We start from the raw sequence: 14,330 nt of genomic DNA on the forward strand, positions 1-14,330 counted from the left end.
GTTATGATGATGGTGTCATCCGTTCTATAAAAACCCTTCGAGAAGTATGAAAAAGGTACACACATACAAAACCATTCAAAATAATTGGACTTGTTCTTATTACTTTTTGACTTGAGTTTCGGAGGGGCGTACCCGAACCACCATCCTTTTGTGCAGGGGAAGAAGTTTGTCTAACTCCAGGAAAACTAGACAGCCCCTAATCTAGTTGGCATTGCACCAACAATTTTGAAATTTACAATTTTTGTATTTTAAAGCTTTTCCATCAGTGGAAGATGATGCCTTAAGAATTTTTCCTTTAATTTTTTTTTTCATTTTTCCTCCCTCCTATCCTTGCCTGCTTTGATGGTATTCATAAGAGTTACAACCTCCTTTCCTCGTATTCTTCACATCCTTATTTCTAAGTTTTTAAGGAAATGGAATGACAGGGAGTATGTGTACACGTGGCTTTAAGAGGACAAGTATAAGAAGAGATTACAAAAAGAAAGATATTTAACTTCACTGCTTAATTAAACTCATGGGCCTTGCATCAATTTGTAAAGTCAACTTCTAGGTCCATCCTATTTTCCATGGGCCTAGCAATATTTTTTAGCATCCCTCGGCATGTATGGCTAAAAGTACCCCTTGAGAGATCACCTTGGTGGTTACCTTAAATGCCTTGGTGGTTTTATTAAGAATGTTCTAAGCTTGAGCAAGGGAAAATCATTTGAAACATAGTCCATTTAAGGACCATATGTTAATTAATTATGTTGACCATTGGCAATACCAGCTTGGACTTTCCAAATTAACAGATAGTTCAACAAGTTGACGGTTTCCAATTCTTTAGAGGGCGAGAAGCTTTCTGGCTTCTCCCTCCACCTGCTATAATTGCTACAATTCTACACTCCAAACTGGGGCTTGTCTCAGAGAAATGCAGGTTTGTCCGTGTTCGAGGTAGCTCCTTTTGAGGTATTGCTCTGAGTATTAAAAGAACACTTGTAAAAATGTAAGCAGGTTGTTGTGCCGAACCACCTTAAAATCAAAATTTATATTTCCTTTCCCTTTTATTATTTTCTTGTTATTGTTTTTATATCCTTATAGCAAATAATTTTGTATTTTGACAATTTTTTTCAAAAGTGACCATCATAATAACCCTCTGCTTATAGCAACGTTGCATCAAATGGTCAATTAGGTCGCCTGTTCCATCATAAAAATGGAATATAGACAAATCGGCGTATCTTCAAGTTCCTATTTTTAAGGAGGTGGGATAATGGGGGAATATCCTCCGAAATATGCAAGTAAATGCTTGAATTACCCTGACTGGTGTTTAAGGACAGTATCCTCCTATCAATCTTTTTATATAAGCTCTTGAAATAAGTTTTGAATAAAATGGAAAACATAAATGTTGGACCTGCTTTTCTCTCCAACTGTGAAACTTGAGTTGAAGAGAGCGTCTGATTCTCTACTTGCAAAAAGATATCCGGTAATGGCAATGGGTCTCTGTTGGTTTGGCCTTGAAGCACTCGATCATGGACCCAAGAAATTTGTTATGGACCAAGTTCTAGCCTTTAAGGGCTTCGCCCGAGCCCATTATTTAGGTCCGCCCTTCAGTAGGTATCATGACTGTGTCCGTCTGTGTTTTTTCCTCTCTGTGAATAGGCTGATATCATGTTTGTGTTTGTGCGAAATACTGAGGAATATGTTAGTGTGTTTAGAAGAGATATAAACAAAATTCCCAGTTCAATTTCTAGAAGAATAATCTTGAAAGAGTTGAATATATATTGTGGGGTGGGAGTTGGATCCCTTTAGGGGCTTTGAATTTTGTTTTGGATTTGAAGCACAGTAAGCTAGAGAAGCCGTTAAAAGCAACGCCCTTTCAAAACCTTCTCCCTCCAAAACCACCCTCCCTGTCTTTCTTCTATGCAGCAAAGAAACACACCCAAGAACACAGCCACACACACCCAGAAGAAGAATTGCACCTATCTACGATGAAGAAAGCACTAGGCAAATATCTCTCTCTCTCTCTCTCTCCACCTTCTTCTTCTCTCTTTGTCTTCTTTTCACATTCTTCAAGAACCTATAACCTAAGCTTTACTCCTTTCATCTTCCATTGATGAACAGCTCTCTTCAGCCGCAAGAAAGCCTGTCGCCCATTCAAGGACTACTACGCTCAATGGATCCATGCCCTCAACAGCACTCTTCTTCCACTTCTTCGCCGCGCCATGCTGTCCTCTTCTCCCAGTAATCTCTCCACCCACGTGGAGATGGTTCACCACCATTTCCAGGCCTACTACGGACCTCGCCGCCTCCAACGATGTCGCACAACTGCTCTACCCCGAATGGCGTAATTTCCTCGAGAAGCCTTTCCTATGGCTCGGCGACTTCCACCCCTACCTCTTCACCAACCTGCTCCGATCATTCCTCGATGATGGTGATGACGACGATGATGATGGTGACCATGAAGTTGGAGAGACTTGTAGTTTCTGCGACACACCATGGCAGATTTTGATGGCCTGGAAGAATCCTTCAGAAACCCTGATGGCCTGGATCGAGCAAATCGAGTGTGCTTGTGGCTCGGGTGAGGAATGCACAGTTGGGGCTATTTGATCGGGTTGCAGCTGACTGGGGGCTGTTTGAGGGGAAAAGAGAGGGGGCTAAAGCGGTGATTGGAAAGGCAGTAATGGGTCAGATGGATGAGATGCTGGGGGTGTTCTTGGATGCCAATGGGCTGAGAAAGAGCGTTCTTGCAGAGATCATCGGCGAAACGAATGTTTATCAGGCGGCTCTGTTTCTTGAAGGGCTTGCCCAGTTCTTTGTGGGCTTCAGGGATCATGAATTGCTCAGTGAATTTGAACGCTGCACGGTTCCTATCAACTGAAAATTTTACTTTCGAGTTCAGTTTTTTCCCTTTTCTGTTCTTGCTCCGCAATGTGAGATTCTTGGACACTCTTTTGCTGGGTCCTTCTCTGGTCCTCTACTCTGAGCTTTCTTGCATGTCTTGGAGTAGAGGGTTTCTGTTTGGATTTTTTGGGTAAGAGTTTTGCTTTTCCCATTCAATTCTATTTCAAGTTATTAGTCATTTTGTGTGATTATCGGTTGTTTTGATCACCAATTACACTGAACCAGCCTGGTGATACCTTTTTCTTTAGGGAATTTTCAAATTCATAGTTCGGCATGATTATCTGGGAATGCCTTGTTCAATCCTGTCTTGTGTTATTGCAGTGGGTTCTTCAAGAGAGCGAAAAACTATGTTGCCGACTTTCATCTTTTTAGTAGTTATTTGCAATTCTGGAATGCTGCCAACTGGTATTCTAGAATCTGTTCTGTTTTGAATGTAAGAATCGATGCTCATTTGATGATAAAAATCAGTCTCTTTCTTGCTACATCATCTTATGTTAATAGTTTCAGTTATATTGGTTTGGAGAAATATTGTTTTTGAGGCTTGAATAAGAGATTATTCTCATGTCATTAAACTATTATATAGAGTTATAGACTGCCACAACAGCATTGCCAAACACAGATGCAAGCTTCAAATTCATTTTTATTCTCATTTTCGTTTTCGAGAACTGAATTTTAATCTGCCTTAGTGTTATCAAGGATAGAAATTAGCAACTGTATGAGAAATAACATGCTTTTATCTAATCATTGTAATGCCACAAAGGTTCCAACTTCCAAGATATAGATTGTGTTTATGTGCACAACTCAGGTTACACTTTGCATTGTAATTTTAGGGTTCTTACCTTGTAAGTACATAAAATAAATACCAAGCGATGACGATATCACATATAAATCAATTGTTTGAATTAGTTTCTTTGGAAAATATTTGAGCGATGGTAGCATATCTGCTAAAAAATCTTTGGGTTCCTCTACATGTGCTTTGTTCTAAACCTCAGAGATTCGTCCTTAATTACAACATTGTTCCTAGGAAGAATGGTATTCTGTGGTTGATTTGGGCAATCACTCTTAGTCAAAGTCTTGTTATGTAAGCCTCAGTGGAAGAGTGATCAGCATACAGGGAGAATCTATGTTGCTGATTATCTAGCCAATCAGGATATTGGGGAGGCCTATTCCCAGGGTTTTTTTTTTTTTGTGTTTCTTCCCTTTGCCAATGCTGATTGATTACACGTATCACTTGAAGAAATCTTGGATATCACAGCTTAGTTGAAACCGTTGTTAATACATTCATGGAATGACCAAAATTGCCAAACCAGAATGGAGTGCAGAGATGCAAAGAAACAATAGAGCTGTGTGTGTTATATGGGAGATTCACTTGAACTAGCAGGAAAATTTTGGAGCTAAGGATTAGATTTCCATTTTTCATTTAGCACCTCCAATGGACTGGGCTTCTCAAGGCACCTTCTCTGAAGTATAAACCCCTTGCCACCATGTCCTATCTTGTACCAATAATGTAACAATCATATTACAATAGAAGCAGTAAAAACACGAAAAATAATATAGTAGCTCTCACGTTCTTCCCTTCCTTACTATTAACAGCTGTGCCTTATGGTGGAGTATGTGCCTTATTTTTTTCCTTTTTTCCTCTGTATGTTCTAATTACTGGATGGAGCTGATCAGTTTTCACCTGAACTTAGTTATTTATACATTACTGTATTTTATTGCCTTGAAATTTGAAGCTGTTGCCTGAATGGATGCATTGCATGGAAATTTAATAGTCATGATGCTTTGGCTATGCCAATCTCCACATAGAACTAGGCATTGTTTCTAATAAGGAATACTTTAAGATTTTGTGGAGAAAGAGACAGATAGGGGGAGTTGCAGAGGGACTCATTGGAGAAGATATTTTAATCATCTATATACTAAGTTTAATTAGTTGGCAACAAAATATATTATTCCCACTTCCTTATCTTGTCACTTAAGTTCTCCTTATCAAAATGATTGCTATTAAAGTACAAATCTAGAACAACACATGGGAATGTGCGTCATTTCCTTATCTGTTCCAAGCCACCACACATGCTTTAGCCAATTCTATTAAGCCCCTAAAATACTTGGCTTTAAGCATAAAATAAGGAGGCTTCAGTGCTGTCATGGTGCCAGAGCCATCTCTAAGTATCTTACAAAACGTTAGGTTTGTGGTTTCTGCTAGGCAGGAGACACTGATACTGAAAAGAGGTCTTTTAATGTATGTAAAGAAACATGTGGGGTTGTTGATACAGTCCATGAAAGCGGCTTTTCTGTAAGTGGAATCAGTGATAACACACATGAATAAATACATTGGGACCCCTTGTTCTGCAAGTTTAGTTTCCCCCAACGTGGATTCCAACTCATCCCCATGACAGAGATTTGTGTCTCCACAAGCCAGTCTTCTCAATTGTGTCCAGACCATCTGCAGGTCAACTTGGACAGTCACTGTTTTGCTCATCAATCTTAGCAGTCGTATCATTCCTAGTAAATCTGTTAGTAATCAGATTCCAGCTTTGTTCTGCTTATGATCAAGAAATTTCACTGCATAAATTCATCTGGTTTCCATGTAGAGACAAAGTCTGGAAGGCCGGAAAAGGAAAAATTGAAATGATATTTTAGTAGCCAAGATAGTGAGGGCCACCATGTTAAGCATTTGAGGAAATTGAATGAATAGTTTAGGCACTGCTGAGAACATGGTGTAAATGGAATCCAAAGCCAAAAAGTATAAGGTGGCTCTTGATGCTGCCTAACGCTGGCCCCATCTCTTTTCCTTTGAAGGTTGGAAGTTGGAACAGGGTTCATGAAAGCCTCGTATGTATCAGTCCAGAAGACGGTATAATTAAAAAACACTGTCATTCTACTCACATGTGAATTTGACAAATCGCCAAGTGGCCGACAAGAAGATATCTAATAATTGATCATATTAGTTGATAACAAGCTAGGACCAGCCTGTCTATTTCTGAATTGTGAATAATCCCTTTGTATATGGCCAGTATGCTAAATAAAATCATGTTCCTCCGAAAGGTCACACGTCCTTTCAACATTTTGAGTGATATACAAGAACTTGACAGATGCGCACAGCAATGAAAGAAACACAGAAGACCTAGCAGCTTGATATTGTGGCTCTGAGTCTCTGACCCCTGTGCTACTTTCTTTATGGCAAGTGTGAAACAAACAAACAAACAAACAACTTGCTTTGGACCACTGGGAGAAGCCAACAACAAAAAACCAGGACTTGCTAATTATCCGGTTATTACAATGAGCTCAATACAGAGACCCCACTGTTGAGGAAAATGACTGGCTCTGTCTCAATAATTGGCAGCAACTCCATCTATGATAAGCTCCAAGAGGGGCTCAGAAGCACTATGCATTAGCTCATATTCTACGAAGGGAGATAATTCTACTATTATGAAGTACATGCCATGTTAAAAAGGTGTAAATTTGTTTTTTATTTTGTTGTTTGTGAAAACCTTGAAGGTAAAAAAAAAAAACAAAAATTCATAAAGCGTACAAATCTTTTAGTACTTTCCGGGATCCCGACATAGCTTGTAAAAGTTACAGAAGGAGCAGTATGTGTGGCATTTTCTAACTTTTCTTTGAAGTGAACGAGAAAATTGACACCCGATTTATTGGGAGGAATGAGTCAAACGTCTGTGCGATGCTGAAACAATTTGGATTCATGAAAGCTACTGGATTCAAACTTGATGCATTTGAATAATCTTACTTTGAAAATCAAAGTCTACTGAATTGAAAGACCAAACTAGCTCAAAACATTACTATGAATCTGGCCAATGATAGCAGACATCCATGGAAATTGAAATGTTGGGCACCGACGTATTTTCTGGGATGCGGTCTATAATTCTAGATGCCTAGACTCAAGGACTTGATCGAGGCCCATGTTGAGGTGCCCATTAAGTCTAGAAAATTGTGTCACTCAGAAATATTCAGCTCATTGTGAGGTCACTGATGATGGTGATGGAGCATTGCATCCTCTGCGCCTGATGCTGAACCTGTTTTCACATTTACCATTCCCAGAAAACTAAGGAGCAAAATCCAATCGTCCATGGGCCGATAAGTCAAAAGCTAAAAAATAAAAATATTAATTTTCAAATCCAATGTTATAACTTTGTAACATGTTTACATAATTAAAAAATAAATAAATATCACATTCAAAGTCCTCAAGGGTTGGAGCTCTTCTCGCGAAGACAGATTATCAATGAATAAAATGGAACTTACTCTTTGCGTGTGAGCAAAGGCATACCCTTCACAGATGCTGGAAATAGCGTGTTGGAGGGTGCAATGTATAGGTTTGAGCTTTGATTATTCTCTCCAACGCCCTAGCTCCCCCGATTTGACTTGCACACCCTAGCTCATACTATTTGATATATATATATATATTTCTTTACTTCTTAACTTAACGTGACTGCATCCTACCGCCATTCATTAGGACTCACGGGGACCTATTTCTATTAGGTTTTTCAACACCTAATCCAATCATGAATTCTAAAAAAATCAACTATTAGTTTCCTTATAAAAAAAATATAAACATTTTCATCCATATTACCACCAACTTTCATACAATAATTTTCTTCTTTATTTTATTTTATTTTTTTATTCTGTGATATAACCATCAATAAGGGGTTTTATAACAGTAAATCATAAAGAGAATATTAGTTCAATTAATTTCAATTTTATTTTAATTATAAGAACTAAGACATATGTGTAATATTTTTAAATATTTTCTTGAATATAAGAAACTAAAATCTTGTTTGATAACTGGTTTTTAAAACAATATTAAAAAACAGTTTTTAAAAATACTTTTAATTTTTTTTCTAAAAATTTATAAAATAAAAATATGTTTGAGAATCTAAAATATTTTTAATCTTTTTTTTTTATAATTTCAAAAGTAATTTTTATATCCATAGTAAAAAATAATTAAAATATGTTTTTAGAAGATATTTTATTTTATATTTTTAAGAATAGAGAAATGAAAATAATTTTTGGGGAAACTTGTATTTTGATGAGGTCATTTGGGAAATATATGGTTTTTGAAGCCTAACTTTATGAAATATGAAAACCAGATTTTAATATGGAAAATAATATTGCTTTTATGCACTTGAGTTGACTTCATTTTTTGTGTCAAGATTGCCCTTCTGAGTTTTCATTACCGATCAAAAAAATAGGTAGAAGTGCACCGTAAGAAGTTAGGTTTAGCTATAGTGGTGGCGGCGGCGATGGACTGATGTGGAGTTGCGCTAGTCTTGGCACCTCCGAATTTTTCTTCCATAGCAGCATCAATCGAATTTGAACAGGTTTCTTAACTCATATTTTTTATTTCTCTTCTTTCTTTGTCATCTTCTTCTTTTTATGGGTTTTTTCATTGAAAAAGAGAGAGTTAAAGTAGAGTCATCATGTGATCGCCGCACGGGGTGAGCATTGACCACTGTCGCCATTAATCACCACCAACTTCTTCACATCTCCAGTTCCGACGACTTCCAGTTCTAAAACCATCTCTATCTTTACCACACCAAATTCTAATCCTTCAACACCTATTCGTTGTTGATCCACCTCCATCTTAACAATAGCCATAGCAATTGAAGGAAAATAAAAATTCAGAGGTGCCAAGGTCATTGCCACTGCAGCTCCACATCAATCTATCGCTGCCACCACCATTGTAGCTAAACCCAACTTTTTATAGTGCACTTCTACCTATTTTTTTAGATCAGTAATGAGGACCTGAAAGGGCAATCTTAACACAAAAAATGGAGCCGACTCAGAGTGCATGAAAGCAAATATGTTTATCATATTTCATAAAATTGGGTTTTGAAAACTATATATTTTCAAAATTATCCCATCAAAACACAAGTTTCCTTATTTAAACTATTTTAAAAAATAATAACCAAACAAACCTGAGTTTAGCCAAGTGGCTGCTTTTCATTTTTTGCCGCCGACTCCTCAATGTTGGACTTAGACTACGTCTCTGTGGAAAAACCTGATCTTTTTTTACAATATATTGACTTATTGAAACCCAATTACTTAAACCAGAAGGAAATGTGTGGAGTTCTCGTCCACTCTTTTTTCCCTCACACTTGCTATGCCCTGTTTGGCGCCGTTAGAGATTCTAGAAAAATAAAGAAACATTTTTTTTCTCATTATTATTATTATTATTTTTATTATTTTTTGCTCAAAAGGAAATCAATCACCTTCCTAGAAACGACCTTTGGGTCAACCCTAGGACGCTTTTCGAGTTTGGGCCCGTGGAGTCCGCCGTCCGCGTCAGCTCCTAGTCAGGTGACATCCTGGCGTCACCGCCATGTCACTCCCAAAATTTTCTCCCAAGCGTGCTGGTGGGACCGCCCAATTGAAATTACAAAAGAAAAATAATAAAAAAAATCAGAAATCGAGGCAGCAGTCACCATCTGAAAGTATGCAGCCACGTCAGCACGTAACATCGTGGTGTGGTCAATGATTGGAGGGAGATGATGAGAGAGCAAGACACTAATCGTGCGCTGATGACTTGTACCAAAATGGGACCTACCTTTTTTGTCTTCCTCTCTCACGACAAGTCCTCACCTCGTGTATCCGAGGTGGCTCTGCACCATCTTGCCCTCTTTACGCCATCTTTCCTTCTCTGCTTTCGGCTGCATTATGTTGTTAAATGAAATCAATATAGTACTACACTAGCCAATCGTATTTTTTTGTTCTCATTGCAGATATTTTCTAGTCCAATTCAAATTATTTTAAAAAATAAAAAATCTTTTTATTGCCAAAATACATTAATTTGATACTTATAATAATCATATTACTATATATCAAATCTCATTTTCTTACTTCAAATCCTAAAAAAATTAATCATAATTTATAAAGTATTTTTATTAAATTAATTTAATTAGATGTATAATCAATTAAAACATGAGATTAAAATATCGTCATTTACATTGTGACACCAACTAAATAACACTTGTTATTATTTAAATGAAAGCATTGATAAAATTGATAAGATGATTATTTTTATTAGGTACTAGACAAATGTATGTTCATGAACCACGTTTCATTCTTAGCATAAAATAGTTTATCGTGAAACAAGTACTAAGATATCAATAATCAATAATTTGTATTTGTGAATTTTTAATTACATAGACAATGTTAAAGTCATTTTCCAATTTCTCTTTTCATATATATTAAAAAATTTAATAATGTTTTTTTATTTTCCTTATTAATGCTATATTTGATTCTTAAAAAAATTGATTTTATGATAAAAAAAAATCAAATACAATTAAAATTATTTAATCTTTATATATATAAAAAATTTACTTTAAATTTAAAATAACTTATAACAATAATTTATTGACATTAAACAACTTAAAACGCAACGAATAAAAACAACTTTCCCTCCCATCAACCATGAGTCGATGACAATGCACCTCGATTTTCAATTGAAGAGTCCCATCAAGATATAGTTTTGATTTAAAACTTGAACCAAACTTTGTAAGGAAGGTATAGCATTTATTTATTTAGGTAGGATTTGTTTGGTAACATCCGAGTATTTGATTGGTTGGGCGGCAGGGTTTTGAGAAATGCTGACATTTACCTACTATTCTTATTTTCAAAGTCCCCTCCTTAGAAAAATGAAAAATTATGTTTGGCATAGCCAGACCTTTACTCAATAATTAACGGCCAACGTGTGATTAAAACACACGACCTTGCTTTAAAAATGTTGGTCACAGGGGCATTCATCTTTTAACTCATCCCAATGTTCAGCAAAAGTGAATGGAGTTTGTCCTGGAATAAGGACCACACGAGCAAGCTATTATTATGGATGTAGGATGCATATGTACGTAGCCAGCCTGTTAAAATTGACCCAAACAAAAGCTAAATCAACTAATCAAGTCGTTTGTACTTGTTATTAAAGAAGTTCGGGCATAGCTACTAGCCTAACCTAATTAACTAATTTAAGGTGCATGCCTATGTATTTTGTTTGATATCGTCGGCTTCAAAGAGTGGAAAAGAGTCTCATATATAGAAGAGAAAGACAACTTTGTATCATAATTACTTCCTATTGGGCATTATTGTACCAAATTTAATATGACTACAGTAATTGAAAAGCCTTGTTTGGAAAAAGACAATGTTGACATAAATGAAATCAAATGAATATTGTGGGGGGTTGAATCATGGCATCCAATGGGTAGAGTGGTTCAACTTTGTCTTGGAAATGGCACCTACCAAAAATAAAAATATTGGAATTTGAAAAACAAAGAAAGGCTCAAACATTTCCATGCACATTGCTCTAGTGCCCTATTAATCAATTGTGGGTTTGAGTCTTTGACCAAGCAAATGGTGCACTTTGTCATAATAATGTTAAATACTGTGTCTTGGGCAGCACAGAGCCATGCCAAAATATGGTGCATGTCATTGGAAGGAAGTGCTTTAGTTTTACCAAACAATTTGTTGTAAGAGTTGGAAAAGGGGAGGGAGACTTCATTTTTCTATGGGCTGCTCTAATTCTCCAATTAAGTTTAGCCCACCAACTAAGCATTATTGGGTTCACCTAACAAGGTAATGAAATGTAGGACTTATGTCTCGTTTCTAGAAAATATTAAGATAAATGATTTTTTAATCAAATATAATTAAAATTAATTAAAAATTTATGTAATTTTAAATCATTTAATTTTTATATCAATAATTAAAAATAAATGAAATAAATTTAAAATAATAAATAAAAATAATTTATCAATTTTAATTTTAATTTTATTTATTTATTTTCCTTTGTTCAAACCAACCATGCCCTTTTAAGTTTTTAGCAAAAGTTTTGTACATAGACTCCAAGTATTGCTTTAAAATAAACTTCACCGAAAATGAAAAGTAGGTTGGAACAACCAACCTCCTTTGAACTTTTAGAAAATGAAACCATCTGGTTTTGACTTTGTATGTTTCTGGCCTTGGAAAATGTAAAATAAATAAATAAATGGGGAAAAACACAATGTGAGCAAGGCGAAGCAAAGAGGCACATGGCTGTGGGCTGTGGTCAGTAAACCGTATGCGCAGGGAAATTGCAGCACATGGGGGCGGGGATGATAATGGAGGCCAGTGTAGTGTGTACACATATAAACCGGAGGAGGTTTTTTCTTCATCTCCGCAGCGTCTTTCTTCTACTTCTTCATTTTTTTCTTCGAACTTCGAAGATTCCATCGGGATTCTCGAGAAACAAACATCAACCAACCAACCGTAGAAGTGGACCCCCACGGCCCTTCCTAATAAAACCCTAACCATATGTTTTGTAATTTGTATTATGACCTCATTTATTAAATCATTCTTTTTCGCCGTGGCCCACGTGATTTACTCACACGACTCTCAAGTCGGACTGCTATATCCCAGAAAAGCTGAAACCCTTTTATTTCATCCCACCTCCATCTTCCGCCACGTGTATCCCCCTCAGCGCCCATTGTTTTTTCTTTTCCTCCACCTCCCATTTTTTTTAAAAAAGGGAAAATTTGAGTTCACGAGATTTTGTTCAAAAAGCCCTTTTTTTTCACTGATATTTCACCACAACTATGTGTGAATCGGTCCACGTGAAAAGCGGCTGAGGCCGCTTGAAAAGCTGTTTTCCACTTGTCTTATACTGGTTTGGTGGTAAAATAAAAAACAGCTCCAATCACACGATCACTCAAAACTAAAGTGAATGGTGTTTGGTTGCAGTGAAAAAGTACTGAAAGAAAGTTTCCATCTGTACTGGATAGTGAGGAAAACCGTCGCACACCGACGACCGCCAGCTCCTCATGAAAACGACTCGAGCGTGAAATCTGACCGTTCCCTTGTGGCGGGCCCGGATGACACGTGGCCACGTCAGACACACTAGATCATAGGTGTCATTATTATGAATACATACTGACGGTCATCGTCCACGTGGCAATCTTTTATGGGACCCACTCCCAAATGGGGAAATTTTATTTAAATTTCAGAAAAATTATACTTATTTGTAATTTCTGTTACTATTTTATTAAGGAAATGCGGTTTCCAATTCAACAACCAAGTTGAGAGGTCTCCTTGCCAAGCACGTTTCAAACTCTATAAATACCCAAACCTTTCTCCTTCAAAGACTTCCTCACCTCCTCCTCTATTTTCTAGGGTTTTCATTGCTTGGTCCTCCACGTCCCTTCTCTTCAACCCACATTCAGATTCCTGGTGTTTGGCTTTTGCGACTCAGGTACAGCCTCTGCGTTTTTTCATTTCCAAACAGAAAGCGTTTTATTTTTTTCAGGTGGTCCTATGCAATGCTGTTGGAAATTAATGTTGTGAGGAGTGGATTTGTTTCTGTGTTTTCAACTTTTCTCCTTCACGAAGATCGGCTACGTTTGTGATGTTTGATTTTGTTTTCCATCATTTTGTGTTTACGTGTTCAAGCGTGCCTGATCCTCGGCAGTTATATTTTTTTTTCATGAAATAATACAAGCGCTCTTGCTATTTCGATTTATTAGGGTTCTAGTTTTGATTTTTACCGCCGGACTCGTTTTTGATGAATTGAATTTTTGAGCCTTTATTTATGGTTTTTGAAGATTTGAGCCTGCGCTTGTCTGCAAGTTGTACATATTTGAGGAGATGTGATTTGACGGCCTATTTGTTGGCCTTATTCGCTATAATTATAAAATTATATTTTTGTCGGTTGCTGTGATTTACAAGGAAAAGATGTTGAAACATCCCAGCACGTCCTAATCAGTTTCTGAAATTTAACCGCTGAAAATGTAGTTTTCCAGATTCTAGATGGAAATAAATCATGATTTTTAAGGGCAACGCCAAGAAATAACTAGCCATATTAAGTTACTGTTTGAGATATCTTATGATTCATAGCTTTTTTTCCTTTTTAAAATTTTCTTTGAACATGTTTTTTTTCATTCTTTCAATTTTTTTTTTTTGTGGGGTGACTAAATTTAAGTTTGTTAGGTGCATTGTCTTGTCATTACAGGAACAAGTTTTTTTTTTTTTTTTTTGCTTTTCACGTGATTCACAAATTTAATCTTGATGTATTCTGTCTATATTATTGATAGCCAAAGTAGTTTTATTGATGGTGAAGTTTGAAAGTGGTTCATACAGAGGTATCTTATAAGCCATGTGTGCCTTTTGATGTGCATAGGATGAGATCATAGTTAAAATTTTGGTACAAGCGTAGGTCTTGATGTGCATTTGACTTTTTCTGTCTGATTCTTTTCTTTTAATCTTTCTTTTTTACTTTTTCTCTTTTTCAAATTATAAAAATTGGAATTATTTTAGCATGAGTTCTTAAAAGTGAATTTAGTTCCTTTTGCTTTATTGTGATTCTATACCCTTTTTTCTCTAATGAGTTCACGTCTGACATTTTTACTCTCCCTAAAAGCTCTGGTGAGTGGTGACTAAATTGGAATCCACTTCTCTTGTGCCAAAGGACACATGCGGTACAT

General features: G+C 36.4%; 1 protein-coding gene across 1 annotated transcript; it reads left to right on the forward strand.

Annotated features, from left to right (window-relative positions):
- The first annotated feature begins 1,652 nt into the window (after positions 1-1,652).
- Positions 1,653-3,154, forward strand: LOC117905687 (protein INAPERTURATE POLLEN1-like). Its single transcript, XM_034818573.1, has 2 exons — positions 1,653-1,980; positions 2,098-3,154. Exon 2 carries the CDS (start codon positions 2,158-2,160, stop codon positions 2,581-2,583), a length of 426 nt encoding a protein of 141 aa, XP_034674464.1. The 5' UTR covers positions 1,653-1,980; positions 2,098-2,157; the 3' UTR covers positions 2,584-3,154.
- The last annotated feature ends 11,176 nt before the right edge of the window (positions 3,155-14,330 follow it).

Source organism: Vitis riparia, chromosome 2, assembly GCF_004353265.1.
Source record: "Vitis riparia cultivar Riparia Gloire de Montpellier isolate 1030 chromosome 2, EGFV_Vit.rip_1.0, whole genome shotgun sequence".
In the NCBI taxonomy this organism is placed as follows: Eukaryota; Viridiplantae; Streptophyta; class Magnoliopsida; order Vitales; family Vitaceae; genus Vitis; species Vitis riparia.